Source organism: Fusarium tjaetaba, assembly GCF_013396195.1.
Source record: "Fusarium tjaetaba strain NRRL 66243 chromosome Unknown NRRL66243_c0000322, whole genome shotgun sequence".
Taxonomy (NCBI): Eukaryota; Fungi; Ascomycota; class Sordariomycetes; order Hypocreales; family Nectriaceae; genus Fusarium; species Fusarium tjaetaba.
In genome coordinates, this window is record NW_023501518.1 from 27,328 (window position 1) to 48,473 (window position 21,146).

At 48.3% G+C, this 21,146-nt stretch overlaps 8 protein-coding genes across 8 annotated transcripts; 4 read left to right on the plus strand and 4 right to left on the minus strand.

The window, feature by feature from the left end:
- Positions 1-1,733: 1,733 nt before the first annotated feature.
- On the plus strand, positions 1,734-3,192 carry FTJAE_12183 (histidine-tRNA ligase mitochondrial; the record flags this gene model as incomplete). Its single annotated transcript, XM_037345203.1, has 3 exons — positions 1,734-1,813; positions 1,883-2,197; positions 2,247-3,192. 3 exons carry the CDS (start codon positions 1,734-1,736, stop codon positions 3,190-3,192), a joined length of 1,341 nt encoding a protein of 446 aa, XP_037200775.1.
- Positions 3,193-3,523: 331 nt separating this feature from the next.
- FTJAE_12184 (uncharacterized protein) lies at positions 3,524-5,678 on the minus strand (the record flags this gene model as incomplete). Its single annotated transcript, XM_037345204.1, has 4 exons — positions 3,524-3,808; positions 3,861-5,240; positions 5,306-5,574; positions 5,627-5,678. 4 exons carry the CDS (start codon positions 5,676-5,678, stop codon positions 3,524-3,526), a joined length of 1,986 nt encoding a protein of 661 aa, XP_037200776.1.
- A 351-nt stretch (positions 5,679-6,029) lies between these two features.
- Positions 6,030-7,740, plus strand: FTJAE_12185 (aldehyde dehydrogenase (NAD+); the record flags this gene model as incomplete). Its single annotated transcript, XM_037345205.1, has 5 exons — positions 6,030-6,389; positions 6,443-7,049; positions 7,099-7,183; positions 7,236-7,294; positions 7,346-7,740. 5 exons carry the CDS (start codon positions 6,030-6,032, stop codon positions 7,738-7,740), a joined length of 1,506 nt encoding a protein of 501 aa, XP_037200777.1.
- A 573-nt stretch (positions 7,741-8,313) lies between these two features.
- Positions 8,314-9,460, plus strand: FTJAE_12186 (retinal short-chain dehydrogenase reductase; the record flags this gene model as incomplete). The annotated part of the gene is made up of 4 exons (XM_037345206.1): positions 8,314-8,641; positions 8,692-8,767; positions 8,820-8,909; positions 8,962-9,460. 4 exons carry the CDS (start codon positions 8,314-8,316, stop codon positions 9,458-9,460), a joined length of 993 nt encoding a protein of 330 aa, XP_037200778.1.
- A 431-nt stretch (positions 9,461-9,891) lies between these two features.
- Positions 9,892-14,137, minus strand: FTJAE_12187 (P-type ATPase; the record flags this gene model as incomplete). Its single annotated transcript, XM_037345207.1, has 6 exons — positions 9,892-10,852; positions 10,972-11,225; positions 11,270-12,222; positions 12,713-13,238; positions 13,289-13,785; positions 13,840-14,137. 6 exons carry the CDS (start codon positions 14,135-14,137, stop codon positions 9,892-9,894), a joined length of 3,489 nt encoding a protein of 1,162 aa, XP_037200779.1.
- Positions 14,138-14,484: 347 nt separating this feature from the next.
- Positions 14,485-15,408, minus strand: FTJAE_12188 (NAD dependent epimerase dehydratase; the record flags this gene model as incomplete). The annotated part of the gene is made up of 1 exon (XM_037345208.1): positions 14,485-15,408. One exon carries the CDS (start codon positions 15,406-15,408, stop codon positions 14,485-14,487), a length of 924 nt encoding a protein of 307 aa, XP_037200780.1.
- Positions 15,409-16,136: 728 nt separating this feature from the next.
- FTJAE_12189 (uncharacterized protein) lies at positions 16,137-17,624 on the plus strand (the record flags this gene model as incomplete). The annotated part of the gene is made up of 3 exons (XM_037345209.1): positions 16,137-16,622; positions 16,677-16,820; positions 16,872-17,624. 3 exons carry the CDS (start codon positions 16,137-16,139, stop codon positions 17,622-17,624), a joined length of 1,383 nt encoding a protein of 460 aa, XP_037200781.1.
- A 670-nt stretch (positions 17,625-18,294) lies between these two features.
- Positions 18,295-19,329, minus strand: FTJAE_12190 (uncharacterized protein; the record flags this gene model as incomplete). Its single annotated transcript, XM_037345211.1, has 3 exons — positions 18,295-18,753; positions 18,793-19,241; positions 19,317-19,329. The coding sequence occupies 3 exons, from the start codon at positions 19,327-19,329 to the stop codon at positions 18,295-18,297; spliced, it is 921 nt and encodes a 306-aa protein (XP_037200782.1).
- Between the last annotated feature and the right edge of the window lie 1,817 nt (positions 19,330-21,146).

Genomic DNA, 21,146 nt, shown 5'->3' on the forward strand with positions numbered 1-21,146 from the left:
GCCAGTCGTGGGGCGAGAATATGTTCTTGTAGCGTCCAGGCCCGTCTATGAATTGGGTCAGGTGGTCCGGGTTTATAATGGCTTAGAATAACGGATCCCGCATCATTATTCGGACATCGATACCGTAGCCGATAACTTGCATCTGTTGGATGGCAGAGTCGCAAAAACCCTTCGGTGCTAGAAGCTGCTATTGCAGCTGAGATTACAAGTGTCGAAAATCCGTATGTTTGATGCATCGTTCCCAGCTCCTGGGCTAGGTCATTCGGATCGTCTTGAATGATACACAAACTGTCGACCCAAAGGTACTTTATGCCCAGTTTCCTCGTGACTAGTATTGCGTCTTTGATGGACTGCGGTTGGGAGTCAACGCTGAAGCCATGGAGCCTTTCGTGGATGTTTGACATAGTCGTCCTCTCAGGTTGGGAGCCTCCCCAGCAGTAGCTTAAGGCCACATATAAAGATGCGTCAATATCAGACCTATTAGCCAGCCGGATGCGTCCCATTTCTGATGAGCTAACATCAATCACTCGGCTGGGCATGAAGATTTTCTGACTACCAACAGACTGGAGGCAAAGTTCATGGGATCCCATGCACTGACTTAGCTGCCCCTGCAGAAGTCTAAAGCATGATTCACTCTTAAGGTCTCGATTGACTGATCTGGCTGATATCCAAGCGGAGCTTGGATCATCTATCGAGAGACTTAGCAATAAGAAATGGATGCAAGTTGTACAACCTACCTGGGCACGCATGCACAGTGAACTTGTCCTCATATCTTAGGATGTTGGCAATTCTGACTTGAGTGGATACATATTGGACGTCTTGCTTCGTGCTGTCCTTAAAGGCGAATAGCAATAACACTTCGACGGACTGAACACTGAGTATGTCACCGCTCTCTCTACCAGCCTCCAAGTCCCTATTCAGAGACACAGGGAGGATAGATTGAAATAATTGACATCCACCAGAGGCCGCGTCAAAGGCAAATGTCCCATCAACCTTTATAGCAAAGACATTATCCGCCGTAGCGTGTCGTTCAAGCTCACTTGGTCGGACCTCCAGTTTCTGACAAAACACACAGGAATGAGGCCTTGGTTCGTCTGTAGACATAATAGATGTAGTATCCTGTTTCTCCGGGATGGAAGTCGAAGCAAACGTGCTTTAGTCTAGTAATAATAAGACTGCATGTAAAGTTGGGAAGATGGTAGATGCGATAAGAGAAACATAAGAAGCGGGAAATAGGTGTCGAGAAAAAAAGAAAAAGAAATACATACGTTAGTTGGGAGGGGATAGCCCATTAATCCCGCATATGATCCCTGTAGTCAGCATTACCCTTATACCGGCGACTCATACCCGCACAGCCGGCTGTGCGGGTATGATCCGCCTTGACTCTGGGGGAGCGAACGGGGCCCCGTATTCTCTTCGAGCTTTGGTCGTATGTGACATCAACGCCGCAAAATCAGATCAAGACTAGAGAATTCATGATTTAAAGACACTACTTTCCCAGGGTTATGAGCAGCATCATGATCCTACCGCGATAGCCACACGCGGTGCGCCACAAGTCCTTCAACCACTGCCATGATTCTGCCTTGCCTGTCGGCTTACCGGGGAGGAGTCATACTCGTCCCAACTCATGTTATGCTGAACCTGGGTTGAACACCACGACTATAAAGGTCTGACAAAGCCTATTTTCTCCTTCAACACATGAATGACACAGTATCTTTATATCAGCTAGCAAAATGCCCCCGTCTGAACTCAAGACGGCAAAGGGTACTCGCGACTGGGTTGGCCGTGACCTTCTATTGCGCGACCACATTTTGTATGCTTGGACTATCCCATACCCTTCACCCCTCCCTTCGCTTCCATCACACAGCTAATTGATATTCAGTCAGACAATCAGTGACGTTTTCAAGCGTCACGGCGGCATTCCCTTGGACACGCCCGTCTTCGAGCTCCGAGAGGTCCTGGCTGGCAAGTACGGTGAGGATGCCAAACTCATCTACAATGTTGAAGACCAGGGAGGCGAACTTCTATCGTTGCGATATGACTTGACGGTTCCCTTTGCTCGTTGGCTAGCCATGCACAGCAACGTCAAGCAAATCAAGCGCTACCAGATCGCCAAGGTATACCGTCGCGATCAGCCTGCAATATCTCGTGGCAGACTTCGAGAGTTTTATCAGTGCGATTTCGACATTGCCGGTGTGTATGACGCCATGATCCCCGATGCTGAGATCCTTCGCATTATTGTTTAGAGCACTGACGCTCGGCATTGTCATCAAGCTTAACCACAGATGCATCCTCGACGGCTTATTTACCGTTGCTGGCGTGCCCAAAGACAAGATCAGGCCCGTCAGCTCAGCAGTAGATAAGCTGGACAAGGCCCCGTGGGACGAGGTTAAGAAAGAGATGGTGGACGAGAAGGGTCTGGCGGAGGAGGTTGCCGACAGAATTGGTGAATACGTGCGGCGCAGTGGCGGTTTGCGTGAGATGATCGATACTCTCAAGGGGGACCAAGAGCTATCAGCAAACGAACAAGTGCAAAGTGGCTTGGCCGACATGGACCTTCTCGCCCGTTACCTCACAGCAATGGACGTCATCGACAGTGTTTCCTTCGATCTTTCACTCGCACGTGGCCTCGACTATTACACCGGATTAATATACGAAGTCATCACAACTACCTCAGGTCGGTCCACTCAAGTCGGCAGCGTTGCTGCTGGCGGGCGCTACGACAACCTCGTGGGCAGGTACGGCAAGCAGACCGTCCCTTGCGTTGGTCTCTCCTTTGGCGTAGACCGCGTCTTTACCATATTGGACGCTCAACAAAAGAAGAAGACCTCAGATCTCAAGAGCGAGGCCGATGTGTACGTCATGGCAGCTGGTGGGAAAGGCTTTGATGGTCTGCTAGCTGAACGGATGGAAGTGGCGCGTCAGCTTTGGGACGCAGGGATTAGCGCCGAGTTCACTGCCAAAGTCAAGCCCAAGATGCTTCAGCAATTCAACGCTGCTAAAGAAATGCCTGTTACCGTGATTCTTGGTCAAGAGGAAATGGATGCTGGCCAGGTTAGGGTTAAGGATGCCCGGGCCGGTGACGGGGATAAAGTTGAGAAAGATCGAGGCAAACTTGTTTCCAGAGAAAGTCTTGTTGAAGAAGTGAAGAGTCTTTTATCAAAGATCGCGCTGGAGGAAGGTCAAGATTAGACAATGTTGAGGATTTGGAAGTTGGTATGCAATGCGCAAATGCGTTGGGCCAGATTCGCGCAAGACGGAACAAAAGGATGAATACAAGCTACTGTAAAGAGGTGGTTTGTCAGCTCTCTATTGGCCAGCTCCTTGTTCGCAAATTCGTGAAAAAGGCGACCTTGGTCCCTACTTCTGGAGGCACGAGTTGCAGACAATGGCGATCTATAAACACAAAGCAAGAACTTGATGGGTCCTCATATTCTTTTGAACTTTGGCCGCAAATAACAGTCAACGTTGCAATTTCACCTCGAAATAATCTCCAGTAATGCAAAATCATGATTCAAGGCTACTAGTCGTCTGAAGTCGGAGAGATATGAACATGAGTCCTGCCCTCAACAAGAACCGCTATCCTGATAACCCCATCCTTATCCGCTTTCACTGTCTTGTCAAGATACCTGTATGTCTGAACCGGAGCAAGACGAGATATACCCAGGTCGAAGACACCTGCATCAGCTGAGGGATACAGGACCAGTTCTAAGTCCTTGGACGTATGAGATCTTGCTTTGGCGATTAGAACTCCAGGATACGGCACTTCTGAGAGAATTGGGCCTCTCAAGGCCGTTTCAGATGGGCCCTGTCAAGGCTGTCAGCGTTGATCCTCTGCCAATATGGTCTTTTTGACGTACCTTTTGAACCATTCGGTGATATGCCCCAGGCCGGATGATAGAAGCTGTCAAAGCAGCCTGATTCATCAAACATGACGCGTTCTCAAGGTCAAGATGCTGAGACCCCGTCGGTGTTGTCTTAGCACCCCATGCTTGCTCAAATTTCTTCACACAAGCCTCTTTCAACTCCTCATCACCATATTCACCCGCAGCAATAGCCAGCTGGGTATACATAGCATAGTCATTTGACCGATAATTGCCTGCATCGATCTTATCCGCTCCCACCAGTCCAGTCAGCGAAACCTCTTTCGTCTTTGTATCAAACTGGACTGTCTCGTTCCGAATGATGGCCCAAAGACGTCTGGAGAAGTTGCGCAGGGGCCCGCATCCCATCATGATGGCAGCCAAGTCTCCTGCTGCACCGCACAGACCGGGAATAGTGAAGCCTGTCAACTCGGAGCGTATGGTCAAGACACTACCGCTAGTCTCGGTGAAGTTGGTATTCAGCGATTCTTCGAAAATTGGTAATAGGACTTCAGTTGACTTTGTGCCAAAGACTCGATCGTAAAGAACTGCTCCTGTCATGCCTTGCAGATTGCACATGACGTAGATCCAATTTGGCTCACACGAGATAAGACAGTATGGACTAGCAGACCATTGTCGCACGAGTGTTTCCTGGATTTCATGGAGACTGTATCGAAAGATGTTATTGTCGTCAATGTTGAAGACCAGACTTCCAGGCTTGGTATATCTCATGTCACCTGTATTGGCGGTATAGAGCATAACTCCCTGAAGTAGGAACCCCGTGACCATGATATTGTCTTTCTTAACTGGATCCCAATCGAGTGAGAACTTTCCGGTCAAGCGCTCCCACTTCCAGAAGTTGAGAACTTTCTGAGTCAAAGACCGCTCAATGACTCTCTGGAAGGCTTCGTTGACGTAACCGTGTGCGTTTGGGGCGTAAATGGATTGGTAAAGACCAAGGACAAACATCATCTGGTAGATCTGGTACCGAAGAGCTGCAGTCTGATACTGGTCGACGATAGTAAAGCCTGACCAGTCATCAAGACTTTGGAAGGCTTGATCGAACAAATACTGTAACTTCCTGAGACTCTCAATGCTCAGTTCTTCATCTTCTTCCCTCTTGGAACCAGCGGCGACGAGTTTGTCTGTCTCCACAGCCTGGCGCAGAATGAACTCGTTTCTCGCCGTTCTCTTCTTATAGCCTCGATGCCTTTCAACTCTCGATGAGGCATTGGCGTATAGGAAAGTAGTGAAGAGAATACCGGGGGCCCAATAACCTGAATTCTCCCAGATGGTATCTCCTGTAGTGAAGTAGGCGCCTAGGACAGACAGGCCCCAGACCAGGAGAGGAAAAAGGATTGCTCCGGCACCAAACCACTATTGTTCCAAGTCAGTAATGCATAGACTGAAATGATTGTAACAATGAGATGGGGCTAGCTTACGGCAAAGAGAGCGAGTGGGATGCTAGCCCAGGTCAGCACGAACAATATTCCACTAAGGACATTGGCGCTCGCGAGATATCCGGCTCCAGGGAATATCAGTCCCAGAGCTGCAGCCCTGTATTTCGGCCCAACATCAACATAGTTTTGGAAAAAGATACCAAAGCTAACAAGAACGAAGGCTATCCAAACACCGAGCGTGCGTGCCTGGACGTTCTTGCGATGAGGGCCCGAGCCAACATTCGGCGGGATCAGATCTTTCACATATGGCCCTGCACGTCTCAGCAACTTCAGCTCTCTTTGCGCGGATTAATTAGCACATACCTGACGTCCCATAGGCTTGTCCATATTGGGCACTCGACTTCGAAGTACCCATGATTGACGGTGATGGCAGGAGAGTATTCTGAATCAAGACAGAGTGATTCTACAGTCTGGCGGAATTTGGCTGTTAAACATGCCTTTCATATCCATAAATCCGGGGTATTTTCCGACGACCCCGGGCTTTGCGGGGTTGTGATCGTGGGTGACCTAGTCATTGATTTCTGACTATCCCCAAGCTAAATGGTATATGTGGGGAGGTTGTCAGAACTCCATGACTGGACAACACAGCCAAGATATTTGGTCTAGCACAGACAAATTCCCCCGCAAGCTATCCTTTCCTCGAGATCCAAATTTTTACTCGCCGTTCCTATCAAATTTCTTCGCACAATCATCGTCAAACGCCACAATGTCCAAAGAAATCACATCCCCGCGACCCTACACCTCCGAAGCTGAATGTCTTCAATACCACTCTCAACTATTCAAGACCTTCGCCACCGGAAAGACCAAAAGCATCAAATGGCGAAAATGGCAGCTCAAGCAAATGTGGTGGATGCTCGTCGACAACGAAAAGGCCATCGTAGAAGCATTAGCAGCTGATCTCGGACGCCACGAGTTCGAAGCCCTGACATCAGATCTTCATGGCTTAAAGGCCGATATCCTCGACCATCTCAACCATGTGGAACAATGGCTGCTGAGGAGCCAGTATCTTCAGCTGGATTCCTCATGGGAACACTGGGAAAAGCGCGGATTCGAAAAGAGCCTCTTGGTGTTGTTTTGGTCATCGGAGCATGGAATTTTCCATTCCTGCTTACGTTACAGCCTGTTATTGCAGCTATAACTGCTGGGTGTTGTGTCGCCGTCAAACCATCCGAGTTATCAGTTGCGTCTCAGAACCTCATGCAAGATCTTGTGGGGCGGTATCTCGACCCAGAAGCCATTAGACTCGTCACAGGAGGACCGCAGGAAACAACAAAACTGCTCGAACTCAAGTTCAATCACATCTTCTTCACCGGTTCGACAAAGGTCGCGAAATATGTTGCTGCAGCTGCAGCGAAACATCTCACCCCCACGGTTTTGGAGCTTGGTGGTCAGGGACCGGCGATAGTGACAGCAAAAGCTGACCTTGATCTTGCGGCTAAGCGTATTGCGTATGCCAAGTTTCTTAACGCAGGGCAGATTTGTCTCTCGGTTAACCACGTTTTTGTCGATCCAGAGGTTCACGATGCTTTTGTGCAGAGATTGCATCACTGGACTCAACAATTCTCCGGTGGAGAGTCGAGTCACATGTGCAAGATCGTCAATAAGCGCAACTTTGAACGCTTGTCGGGTTTGTTAGAGGATACTTCTGGAAAGGTGTTTCAAGCTTCTGGAAAGGAAGGGGAGAATATGCTGAGCCCAACTGTTGTTACCGACGTGAGCATAGATGGTAAGTCTCTCGGGTCCTCGGTGTAGTCTCTGTCTAATGTTCTCGAAAGATTCGCTCCTAAGTGAGGAGCTATTCGGTCCCATTTGTCCAGTCATCAAAGCGACGTATAAGGATGCGGTGCGCCAGACCAATAGGTAAGTGAACACTCATGACCCAGGTAAATCCACTGTCTCTAACATGTCGCAGTGGTCCTCATCCTCTCGCGATCTACATCTTCAGTTCAGACAGGTCAGAGATCGACTACGGTAAAGTTCCTCGTCAGTAACGAGTGAGATCCTTGCTAAACCTTCACACAGTTCTACAGAACACCATCTCGGGCGGCGTCACCATCAACGATGTTCTAATGCACTACGGGGTACCAGGCGCTCCATTCGGCGGTGTAGGTGACTCGGGTCAAGGTTATTATCACGGCAAATACGGGTTCATGGCATTTACCCATCAGAGGACCATCTTGGAAATGCCGACTTGGATGGATAAGCTTATGGCGTTTCGATATCCTCCTTTTGACATGAAGAATATGAGCAACTTTGTAGTCAAGAATAACTTGGGATTCCGACGAGGAGAGTCGATGGAGGATCAGGTCGTCGGGGGCAGTCGATCATGGCTTTGGGCAGCAACTGGAGTCTTGGTTGCTTCCGCTATTGGCATTGCTGTGAAGAAACCCCAGAGTGTTCGTGGACTATTTTTTTAAATGAGAACAGAGACCATAACGTTAGATAGCCTGTAATAAACAGTAAAGAACATAGTCATTATTTCTTCACCCTCTGCTACAACGGCATCCTGTTCAGATAAAGCATACCAATGCAAATTCTTTGTCCACTTTTGAACAAGCAACGACTGCACCTCAACGACGATCTTCTCTACGACTCAATAATGCAATCCCTAACCCTGCCATTAGCCATTTAGGTTAGTCATCACAACTCTGTTGTCAAACACGACTTGTGTCGGAGTTTACGAATTCCATTCCTAATTCGACCCTAGTGTCTTTCCGCATCCAGCGCTAAAACCCGATGCAGGAGCTTCCGCAACCGAGGATCTTGAGTGTAATTATGCCTCTCATTCTTTTCTGACTGTACTTTTTATTTTCTGTGTCATGTATACGTGACATTACCCGTTTTGTGACTGCTTATGCATCAACGGTCACTAGATCACCTGCCAAATTCTTCACGTGCCAATGTCTCACCGTAGCAGTTACTACTCAAGGATCGCCTCTGATCCGTCGATACTTTGTCTCGTCACCTAGCAGAAATCCAGCTCAGACACAATGCTTCCTCCTAACGCTACCAACTACGTTTCATCTCTTCTCTCAGAAGCTCATGAGCTCTCACAGCCATTACTTGAGGGACTGTCAACCTCTCCACTCACAATACCCGTTTCATTGGCCTCTGCACTAGGTCTCGGCTACTTGGCAAACAAGATTCTTGTCAGCAGAGCTTTAAACCACGGGACGACAGCGTACTTCGATTGGAACAAGGAAATTGTGCTGGTGACTGGCGGATCAGGCGGCATTGGAGGCGAGACTGTTCAGCAGTTGGCTAGCAAGGGCATTCGTGTGGTTGTTCTCGATGTACTTCCTTTGACTTACAAGGCTCGTGAGTTACCTCTCCCTGTGAAAGACTGGTCCAGCACTTACCATTGGCAGCATCAAATGTTTATTACTATAAATGCGACCTTACGAATTACGAGCAACTACAGGAAGTAGCTGGCAGAATTAGGCGGTAAGTCTTATGTTATGAGCACTTGTTTATACTTGCTGACTTTGCCTGTTAGCGAGGTTGGCGAACCTACAGTAGTTGTAGCAAATGCTGGTGTCTGTCGTGGAAAGCCTCTACTGAAGGCCACCAAACAAGATATCAACCTGTTAGTATACCATCATTTCTAACCAAGGAAGTCAAATTAACCCAATATCCAGTACCATCGGAGTCAACACTCTAGGTCTAATCTGGACCATCAAGACGTTTCTCCCCGCAATGGTATCCCGCAACCACGGCCATCTTCTCATCGTCGCCTCGCAAACAGGATACTTAGCTACAGTAGGCATCACCGACTACGCAGCTAGCAAATCTGCAGCCATCGCCATCTATGAAGGGTTACATACCGAGATAAAGCACGTACACAAAGCTACCGCGGTTCGCCTCTCATGTGTCTCACCAAGCCATGTACAGACCCAAATGTTCACGGGTGTCAAGTCTGTTCCTGGTATGTCGACTATGACGACTGAGTATCTAGCGAATAAGATCTGTGGTATCCTGCTGAGTGGAAGGGGCCAGAATATTATTGTTCCGGCTGCGGCGGGAATGTCACCTTGGGTTCGTGTGTTGCCGGGCTGGGTTCGTGTTCTTTTGCAAGATGCGGCGGCTCCGGCCTTTACGGATTTGAAGCCCCATGATCCATTCAAACAAACTGCATAAACAGACAATCTATTCTTTAGACAGTAATTCTACTTGTTAGACTTTTGAATCACGAAAACGTTACGCTGCAATTTGCAGATTGGTCCTCTGTATCATAATTGAATCAAACAATACATTCACATAAAATACTACTTAATACTAAGGGGTTATCGAGATGCTCTAAAGGGTCGGTTCCATGAATACGCATGTTCTGAAAATCGGCTTCATGTCAAAAGTCTATTTCCCTTACTATCGAATTTTCCGCTATAGCTTGCCTTACCCAGTACGTTCACCACGGCCCAGCCTGTTCCACTCGATTATCTCAACTCAGTTGCCCGTCATTCACCCTTGAGCTGTTCCATAGCACAACGACACTGCTTAACCCCATTCCTATACTAGACCAAACTCTGTACGATACGTCAGTCACCATTGCTCATGAATACTGATATAACTTACGGAGAAGGTGGCCTCATGCCACCTATACCTAGAACCCAGGCCACAGATAAGATATTATAAATAACAGCCCAGCAATGATTCTGGGTCACGATACCGCCCATACGCCGTGCCAAAAGTATCGTCAACGGAATGCGACTGAGCGGGGGACTCTCAGACGATATCAACGTCGCATCAGCACAGTCATCTTCAACAGACTTCATGTCCGAGCCCGCGACACATATACTAAACGATGCAGATGCAAAGCACAAAATGTCGTTGTAGTTGTCACCCACGTATATAGCTGGTCCTTTCTGGAGAAATCGTGCCAAGATGCGAGACTTTTCCTCGGGAAGGGCATTGGCAAATACCATGTCTGAATCAATGCCTATTTCGCGAGCGACGGAGGTAGCTGAAGCAGCGTTATCACCCGTGATCATTCCGATAGTTAGACCGAGGTCTTTGAGTTGTCGTACAATTTTGCGAGCATCAGGGCGTACTTTGTCTTCAAGTACAAAGACGGCAGCTTGCTTGCCATCCATGGCTAGCACAACAGTGGTTGTGATCCCGGTTCTGATCTTCACAGGCGTTTGACTGAGGTCGACGGAAACTCCTAGACTCTCGATGTATGCGCGGCTGCCGATTGCCAACTTCCAAGAGGTGGAACTCGAGCCGGGATGAGTGGCTGTCACAGCCGCTTGGGCGCCGCGACCAAGTTCATGCTTGATTTCGGATACCATCAATGTAGTTAACCACTCAACTTTCTCTGCTAGCTTTGAGTGACTCGCTTGGAAGAGTGCTCGGGCAACCGGATGAGTGTTCCCAGCTTCAACTTCCTGCACAGCCCTCCACAGTATGTCTTGCTTCTGTGATGAACTCCACTCCTCGGAGAAGCTGGCATGCGTGACTTTAAGATCTCCATGTGTGAGAGTGCCAGTCTTGTCAAATAGAATAGTCTGAGCAGACGCGGCGCTTCGTAATCTTGCGTAAGTAGTCACCAACCGGACTCCAAGCTTTGATGCTCGCACTGATGAAACTCTCGGGTCAGCTGCATTCCACTCGAGTCTTTCGGGGTCACATACCTGTAGCTAGCAATTTACAAGTCGGAATGCTCAAGCTCAGGGAACACGGGCAAGCGGCTAGTAGCAGTGCTGAGGCCTGACCCAACCCATCTGCCCAGTCGCCATTTTTGAACACCAAATAAAAGGCGAGTATGCTTGTTGCCATCAGGATAACTGCGCTTGAGAACCATGAAGTCGCACGATGAAGCTGGGGCTCTGAGTTGGCCAGTTCCGCCGTCACGACGGATGCTAGTAGTTGACCTAGGCGAGTAGAACGCCCGCAGGCTGTTGCCCTACAAACGATCGACCCTTGCTGCACTTGACTACCCGCATATACAGCATCGCCATGCTCAACCACTCTAGGCTCCAAAGAGCCGTTGGTCCAAGTCTCTGTGACAAGAGCTGACTCTATGCTCTGGATAACTCCATCACAAGGTATGTGTTCTCCCTGTTTCACAATAACTGTGTCACCGGGAGACAATAGATCGATGGGAATAGAGGCATGTTCATTTGTTTTCTTGTAAACCATGGCCATGGCAGGTACCAGACTTGAGAGCGGGGATGCGAAAACCCGGTTACGCTGGGAGAGGATGGTCTTGAGTAAACGGCCACCAAGGACGCTCGTAGAGAGAATCGGGATCGCCTCTAGGGACTTCAAGCCCATGCGATGATATCCATTTATGGCAGTTTCTAGAGAATCAGACGCAGCTTGCACAAGAGCCAGCATGATACCAAGTGATGCAAGAGTTGTCATATTTGGTCTTCTTCCATGCCATGCAGAGCGGAAGGCCTCGAGATGGAGTTTTGATCCAGCTAGTAAGATCATCGCAACAGCAAAATACGTAACTAGGTTTATGTAATTGTTTTGTGTCGCCCATAAGGTGTTGATGCCGCGTGACGCAAAGAAAAGGACTGAAGCCGTAGTCGCCACGAGAAAGTCCCGTTGACATGAGCTAACATGGTCTTTCTGGAAATTCGAGGGCTCTTTGATCATAGATAACAGACTAGTCCAGCTCTGAGAGTCAGATGAAGGCAGTGATTGGGCTTCGTAGCCAGCAGAGCAGATGGCCTCAATAATGTCCTCTTCTCTCACAACATCACAGTTGAATTCTACTTGCGCTCGAAGTAGTCCAAGTGAAACAGTAGCCTTCAAAACTCCAGGGATCGACCCGATTATGTCTTCAACATCGGATACACACGATGCGCAAGTAAGGCCAACTAGACTCAAGATGCTAACCTGGGTGCCTTTGACTGCTTTTGGTCGTTGGGCGGGGCGACGCTCGGCATGATCTTGGCGAGGATAAAGAGTACATAATTTCTCGTGTATATTGAGAAAACGAAAGACGATGTAGGCTCCAACAGCACAACAGGCCATGATTGTCGACTTTGGAAGTTGACTGGTAGTACGTTCCGGAATCTCAATGCCCAACTAAGAGTAAAGAACAATATGCTAATAATACACTATTCCGACCCCATTCCCATTTAGCTTAAGCGTAGCTTGATGCGACACGCTAACTCTTGCTTGCATTAGACTGACAAGGATATTTCTGACAATGATTTTCCTGACTCCGTCTTTTCTGACTCGATTTCTTCTGACTCGATCAGCCACATCGCGTCACCAACAGTAAACCGTCGCCGAGGGCGCAAGATCTCGTTGCGTAACAGCTAAAGCAGCCACAAGTCAGTTACACAACCTGCAAACACCGTAATCATCACTTACCCGTCGAACAATCCAACTTTGGATATTTCCTTGCAAACTCTTTACTCAATTTCCACTCACAAAAGTCATCCAGGCCCAAAAACTTGGCTACGTCGTTTGCACGACTCTCCTCCACTGGATCATCATCTGGACTCGGCGCCGCGTTTATCTGACGATCTAGCTCCAGAAAGATAGCTTCTTCGACTATATCGTGCTCGGAGGAGTACCATTCTCCAACCTCGGGGCCGATCTGGAATAGTGTCCATGATGGATCGGTGAAGTAACTTCTGGATGGGACTTTTTGATGTTGACGGCGGCGCAGGACTTGGTTTTCGAAGATGTCGAGGACGTTGACTGCGACGCTGTGATTAGCGGGTTCGATGACTGAGTGTAAAACTAGATCTTTGAGGAGTTCGTCGAAATCGGTGGTTTCTGCTTCGAGGACGAGTTGGTCTCTGATCTCGGGCCAGTTGAATAAGTCAATTCCCCAGAAGTGCGTGGGGTTCTTGGATTGCAGTGGTGTTGGTCGGAATGGAAGCGGAACGGAATTCTTGGACTCGATTCCAAGACGCCAACTGATGACTCTTTCGATATATTTAGCCCCGTTCTGTTAGCGTCAGCGTTGGGCCATTGTTGGTGATTCAGTACTGGTCTTACCACTCCATAGGCATACGATTCGAGTCCTGCGCAGCGCATAGAGAAGCGCACAGCAGTCTTGATGATCTTGTCAACCATATCTGCACTACTTCCGGATTCGTGCAGGTTATCCAGATGTCGGCGACAAGCACCAAGCAATCTAGAGCCAAAGATAGACATTGACGTGATACTGAGCTGATTTGGGACGAACAAAAGCGATCTTGGTGATAGAGACGACATGGCTGGATCTAAGAAGGTATCTCCAGGTTGCATTGTGCTCGGAGTTAATGCCTCGTGCTCTTGACCTGCCATGGATAGATCTAAGAGGAACGATGCGTCCTTGAATATATCTGTCTGGTCGGCTTGCTCTGGTATGTCCTGAAAAGGTTGATTGTTGATCGAGGGATTAAGAGCAGGAGGTGATTCGTGATTCACCCCTTCCGTCCTCTGCGCAGATTGCTGTGCTTCGGGGTTTTCAGCATCTCTCCTCCGAAATATAGAGTCAAAGACCTCATCATCTAACGCCCGTGTTAATAAGACCCTCTTAATAGTTGTACAAAAGCGACACTCACCAGCCGCCGCAGTAGCAGCTTGACCGAAACTGAGTAACTTCTTACGCAGCCTCAACAGAGCATCCTCCAGCTTTCGATTCTCAGCTATCAACTTAAGATGCGCATCAAGCAGAACAGAGTACCGATCTTGAGGATCCGAGCCAGTAGCCACTTTCTGCAGCAGCTCAATCGTCTCCTCCAGGTTGCGAATGTATGTGATGTTCTTCTCGCGCAGACACTGTTGCGAGATACGGTTTTGGGCTCTTTTGCGCTCCGTTGGATCAAGGGCGTTGGTGGCCTTTCTTTTGGTTGGAGGCATGACGGATTGAAGTGTTGAGAAATCACTGATAAGATTTGTTTTGTGGAGGCGCACTGGTCTTTATGGTTGCATATGACAAGGGTTACGGGCTTTCGGGTCGCCAGGATCCCCGAGTTCCCCGGATTTCCCCTCAGTAGCCTCGAACTAACCTGAGATCTTCCCCACAGACGACGCGTTTTTCACCCCGGCTATTCTTGATATTCTCCAGATCAAGGATGATAAAGTTCTTACGATTATCATGTCTTGTTTAACTCTCCTGGGCCTTGGAATTTACAAAGTTGATTTATCTGAAGTTTTTTTAAAAAAAAAAAAAAATACAACTATTTACTATCTGATAAAGCGCGCGATCAAGCAAACGTCTGGATGACCTCGTCTCTATGCTTCTCAAGATATTCCGAGAACTTGGTCAGCCGGATAGGATATTTCTCCAATACCTCGAAGTCGACTTGGTATCCGACTTCATTTGCCCACAACTCAGCATAGATCTTGGGGTTTCTCACTGCAAGATCCTTCGCTTCTTCCTCATCATAGAACTCAAGCCCAATTTCCACTCCGCTAACCCGGCTCAGCTCCTGCACGATCTGTGCAGGTGTAAGAGACTCGACACCCAGGTCTATTTCATGCTTGTCGTAAGCTAGCGGTTCAGTAATTGCTGCCGCCGCAAACTTGCCAACGTCGTTTGGATCGACCACCGTCATCGCAGTCTCGGGCTTGTATGCCGACAGAAAGACTTGCCTCTGACCCAATTCGGGAAACATGAAAGATGCCGTTGGCTGATGATAGTTGTTCATGAGAAAAGCCGGTCGAAGAATCGTCCAATATTTGATGCCGGATTCTCGTACCATTGACTCGATCTGGGCTTTGTTCAGCCAGTACCACGCCATGGGGTAGTCAGGGCCCCAGTTTGGAAAGCTTTCGTGCTTTTCTGTCATTGTGACGCTGGAGTAGACTATGCTGGTGACTGTTCCAGATTCAATAGCTGCATCGATGATGTTCTTTGCATGAACCACCTCCTGATTGGTGTCAGGAAACGCCGGCATGACGTTGAGAAACACGGCGGTGGCTCCATTGACCGCAGTCTTGAGTGAAGCTACATCATCGAAATTTCCGGGGAACAACTGCGCTCCGAGACGCTGGAGCTCGATGGCGGATTTGGATGATTGGTCTCGAACAAGTGCGTGGACTTTGACGCCAGCTCTTAGAAGTTGTCGAGCAGTCGCACCGCCCTGAGTGCCAGTTGCGCCAGTGACAAATGCAATAGTCTGGGGCATGATGTGAAAGTGAAAGGTAATGTTTTGGGGCAATTTAAATGATGAAGCAATGGATGAGCTAAGACTTCAGTGTTGATTTTGAAATTTCTCTCAAGAGGTATAATTGAAGGAGGACTGTCATCGTTTAAGTATTTGGCCTCAACAGACTAACACAATACAACAAATTGGATCCGCCTAGCCGAAAGAAGAATACACCTCGATGATGTGGATATTGGCCGGGGTCTCTGGTCGATCACAAATATTACGACATCTACGTAGACGTATTACCCCTCAGGGTTCCGGATTGAAGGTGGAAATGAATACTTCCGCAACTATCACGTTAGTAGATCGCACGCTGTGAATTGCGGATACGTTTGAGGCGGACTCGACTATTCCGCATTCAGTAACCAGCTCGACAGAATTTCAAGGCTAGTCCAGGTTTAGCATGGGGGATTACCAAGCATGGGAGACTGCGCACATCACATAATTACGACACTACCAAGACATCAACCCGAAATCATGCTGTTTTACAAATGAAGGCGTGAGGAACATGGTCTACTGCGGTAAGTCAAGCAAAGCGTGCTCGGAATGCCGAATCAAGCGGAGAAAGGTATGAATCCCAGTCGTCTTATCTTAAGAGATCTTAGCGTGTTAACAAACTGGGGGCTAAGTGTGACTTGTCGAGACCAGCATGTCGTCAATGCCGCAGGGCCGGTTCCAGATGTGACGGATATCGAGGGGAGGAGTCCATGGTCTTCCGAGATCAAACTATTGAAACTTTGGGCAAAGTGTCGGTGTTTTCTGCCGCAAATTTACCCAATGGCAACCAGGACGTCTTGATAAGACCTAAACTATACCAACAGGCCAGAGTCCACCCATCTCAAGATCAGCCCAGCTATTACCCTTGGTTCAGACTTGCGGTTGCTCGAGAAGACCAAGCTCTGCATTTCTTTTTTCACCACTATGTGGTGCCTGAACCTGGACGGTCTCCAACTCATCCCGACTGTCATGGCATCATTTACAAGCGAGCAACAGAACCTGGATACTTGGCTGATCTCATCAATGCTGTCGGACTGTCCGGTCTAGCGTACTCAAAGAACGCCCCTACACTCGTCAATTCAGCCAGAAAGGCATTTTCTCGTGCGCTTCACGGTATATGTGCGGCGCTCGTGGATCCTAGTGAAGCAGCATCCGACCAGATGTTGGTAGCTGTAATGCTTCTTGCGTTATACGAAGTAAGTCTTTCATCCCACATCAGATAGTTTGAGCACTATAATAATCCAAAACAGACCGTCGGTTCTAGTTCTAATGAAGACTTGAGTGCATGGAGTAGACATGTAGATGGTGCCTTGGCGTTGATACAGCTTCGAGGAGCAGGCCAACTACGCAACAGGATTGGCCGGAGTATTTTTCTCAACTTGCGTACTGAAATCGTAAGAGAACCTCAAATATCAACATGGATTGCGTTTCTTACTTTCTGATAGCTTATCGACTGCATCCAGCGTGGCCTTGAAGTACCAAAGGTCCTGATAGACCTAATGGCCGAGGCTCGCAGGAATGAAACAGAACAAGAAGCGCCCGCAGCTCGGCTAGCAGACATTGTTGTCAGTGTATGCACCGCTTTGCCCTCCGCTGATGAAGACATCACGGACGGGGGGGATTCTTCCTCCCACGTTTCAAGACTATTGTCAATCGATGCAGATCTTGAGGACTGGGCTCAAACACTCCCGACCGAATATGGGTACAGGACCCGAACCAAACCAAGCAATTTCTGTGAATCAGAAGTATTTATGGGGCGATATGATGTATATTCCAGCGTGGAGATCGCCAACACATGGAACTTACAGCGCTGTACGCGTATCATTCTCCGTCAGGCAATCGTTGAAGCAATATCGAAATGCTTGCCCATCTCTTCTTCGCTATCGATCCTATCGTCTTTTCCTATGTCATACACAGACCTACTCCTTACTTCAGAAACCATCATACAGCAGAGCTCCAGTGATATATGCTGCGGCGTCCCGTACATCTTGCATAGTGTTGACGAGGCAGGCAAGTCGAGCGAGCTGCGAGCAGCCTACGCTGTGCATCTATTGTGGCCACTTTACGTAGCAGGAACAACGCATACTGCCAGCGGTGCTTTGCGACATTGGGTTGTATCAGCGCTGGAAAACATCAAGGACGTTACTGGGATTCAAAAAGCAAAGCGAATGACCGTGCTTCTCGAGCCTCAATGTTAGGGTAGACTGACCGCCATCGGGACGAATTGAGATACCAAGGCACCAGGTAGACTGAGCGACGCCTAACTTGCCTTATAGAGGCAATTTTGACGAGGGTGTTACATTGGCCCTAGGTCTCAGTAGACCGACTAGGACTTGTAAAAGTCGAAATCATGATGAGGCTAAAAACCTTTGCCTTTTACATCAACAATTAGACCAGAAGACCCCGAAGTCGCCAGGTTTCTTCTTTGTAGCCAATAACTGACGGTGGATCTTTTCCATAGCTACACTTCTTCTATCTCCTAAACTGTTCTTATGGACTGCGATCCAACTAGTTCCTCGCCGTAATTCAGAATACGAACTGAGATAGTATTCTGATGTTACATTGCAGGAGGCCTAATACATCGGTAGATCTATTCGGCTACTTACATCACAAAGTGCTCGACATTTCACTTGCTTACACTAACTTCACTTCCAACTAATGAACATACAGTGACTAAATGAATGTGATTTTATTGACACAGGAATCCTCCAAATAATGGCCACCATTGCTAGATTGAGCATCCGTCAACAGTTCCATGGATTGATGCAGAAGCCTCTGAAGATATCAACGACGACTGAATATAATCGAACCAAAAAACGAGGCAAACTCAATTCTTGGCAAATCGCACATCCCTCCAGAAGGTCGGCCTTAGATCGCCCTTTCCCCAAACCGATCAACTCTATCGGAACTCCACTTGTAATAGTTATCCCACACGTCCTTGAAGCCTCGGTTCTTGAAAGCCTCCTGGATGAGACGCCCCCAGTTGTCGAAGTCGGTTTTCGGCCACGATTCACGACATATGTCGATCGAACCAAAGAAGCTGTTGGAGTACACCTTCGTTCCAACCCAATCCTTCGGGACAAAGCCAGCATAGCGCCAGGAGCTGATGCCCACCAAGCCCTCCTCATTGACTGTGAAAGCAAGCGGATGGACGTTGTTGAGTGCAAACACGAGCTCAGAGCAATCAAGCGAAATTTCTTGACAGGTCTCGCGAAGATTCTCAGGATCATGAACGCTCGCATGATCCGTGATCTTTTTGTATAGGTACTGATCAACCAGGAGACCACCGTAAACCCCAGCGATAGCGCTACCAGACCATTTGGACAACTCAACGCAGGCGTCAGCAATCTGGTTGGTCCATCACACCATGGTCGCATGGTCCTTGTTCTCGGGCCAGGCGTACAGGAGATTTTTTCCAGAGGGAATCGCGCCATAGACCAGATAATAATGATCACTGTGGACTCCGTGATAGTAGACCTTGGGGACTTGGAATGAAAGATCCTTTCCGGCCAGCCACTCCAGAGTGACGTGTTCGGGAGTTCCAACATTCTGATGAATTGTCAGGTAGGCGTGACCAACCTCAAATATACCCCTCTTTGACGTCGCGGATCCACAAGAGATTTCGACGATGGGACAAGAATCCGAGAGAGGCCGTGTCGAGGGCTTTGGATTCCTGGCCTCAGAGATGGTAAAGAAAGCGCCTTTGCCATCATTCCAAGAAGGGCCATCTGGCTTGGAAGCAGAACGAGAGACGACGACGCGGCCAATCATCCAGGAGTTGTCGTCAATCTCCTCGATAGGAAATCGGTTTGAAGCTGAAGGATCCAAGAGTACTTAGACTAAAATTCCGACAGACATCTCAACGACCCTGCTTTGCTGTTCTCTCACACTGCCAATAGTCATGGTTGAGTTTGGCTGTTCCCATCCAGGCTGTTCTTCCTGTCATACATCACACAACACGCATTTATCAGAACAGCACCAAGTCAACTCATGTAAGGGAACTTAATTCAATCAAACAGGGTGTCTCTTTGTTAGAACATTGCCCGATGGTTCGGATAGTCAGCCGCCACTTACGACTAAAGGGGTCGTGTAGGGTGGGACAAAGAAGCAACTTCCGGTGTTCCAATCATTGAAAGGCGAACATGCAGTGAGGAATTCACTTTAATTGCGGTGGGCGGGCTCCGTGTTCTCGTTATGCTTGCGATTTCTCGGGACTCCGAATGTGAACAAGGAGGTCCCGATGCAACTTGGTGTGATCAATGCGCTGTTACCCTTTGCTGTGTCAGTGCCGTTCAGTCTAGCCAATGGGGGGATGATGTTCTGTACACAATCAAGAACATACCTCATCGACCGCAAATACTGGCATATGAGTGGAGACAATGGATTTAATCGAGGCAGTGCCATTTGGATTTCATGTGTCTCAAGCCTGCTTACCGAAGGTTCAAGGTCAATGAAATCTTTGAATTGTGTGAAAGCTCTGTAGGGAGAACCATGCTAACTCCACAGTCAAATTACCAGATCCTATTTCACTAGAATTACCCTTACACGATGATTATCTCAACTAGCTTGCCTTGCTCTTTATCTCTCGCAAACATTGCTCTAACAAGATTCAGCTGAACATCGCTTCCCTTTGTGATATCTGGAGATCCAGCCCCTACTCTTCTGAACCGTGGGATATCCCCACTGCCACATGAATTTGACTCTGCCGCCGTCAAAATCAAGTAGTATGGACCACGAACATTGTAAATTGGATCACTCGACTTCTGTACCCAGTAAAGCGGTACAGCAACCAAGTCAGATAGCTTATTGGCACAGTCCATTAGACAACTTGTTGGTAAGCCATATTTCGGAGGATCCCATTGCACCTTGATGCATAAACGCGAGTCTTGTTCCAGAAAGAACATTCTACTCCTTTCATCCACGGTGCACGGATGTATCACGACGGCGGATAGGTGGATCCAGCCACCAGTCACTTTGCCAAATGGGCTTTGATCGTTTTCCAAATCTACCTTTGCGTCTCTTACAATTGCGAGATTCTCTGATTCGTCGTGGTAGTGGTAGTGAACTGGGTGATTCACAGACGCCCAGGACCAACTTGGCGCTGAATAGGAACGAGGGTCTTGTCGCTTTGGTTCATGATCCAGCGCGAGCCAAAAGAGGTCACAGAAGAGATTGTCCTTCCATAGCCCTGCAAGGTATTCATTGGCCAACCCCTGCTGGGCAAATTCGAGAGACACTCTGGCAGCTAAGCCACCCAAGGCTGGGAGTTTATCGCTATCCATGGTTATGTATCTTTGCGAATATCTTACAACCATAAAGTTCCAATCAACCCTGACTTGTTTCTCGTCCTGTTCTCGGCCCTCTCGCTTGGGTACGTTAAACCGTTGCGGATGGCCGACAGGTTCAGTATACCCATTTTGCGCCTCAAAACACGATTCGCATTCAAAGTACATCTGTGCCTGAGCGAAGTGTAGAGTGTGAGGTGATAGATAACGCTCCTGGAAGGCCCAGCAGCGTGTCGATAGTGGATCTTCGTCAAGGTAACAGTTGTATCAATTGGTACTGGCCACATATTATTACAAAGAAATTGGTCAAGCTCGTCAGCAGAAACACGTATACTTATCCTGTCCCCCCTCGTCTAATGCCAGAGTGAAAATATGAGATTGAAGGATTATACTTAAATTGCACTAGCTTGTATAATATTAAGGCTTAAATAAAAT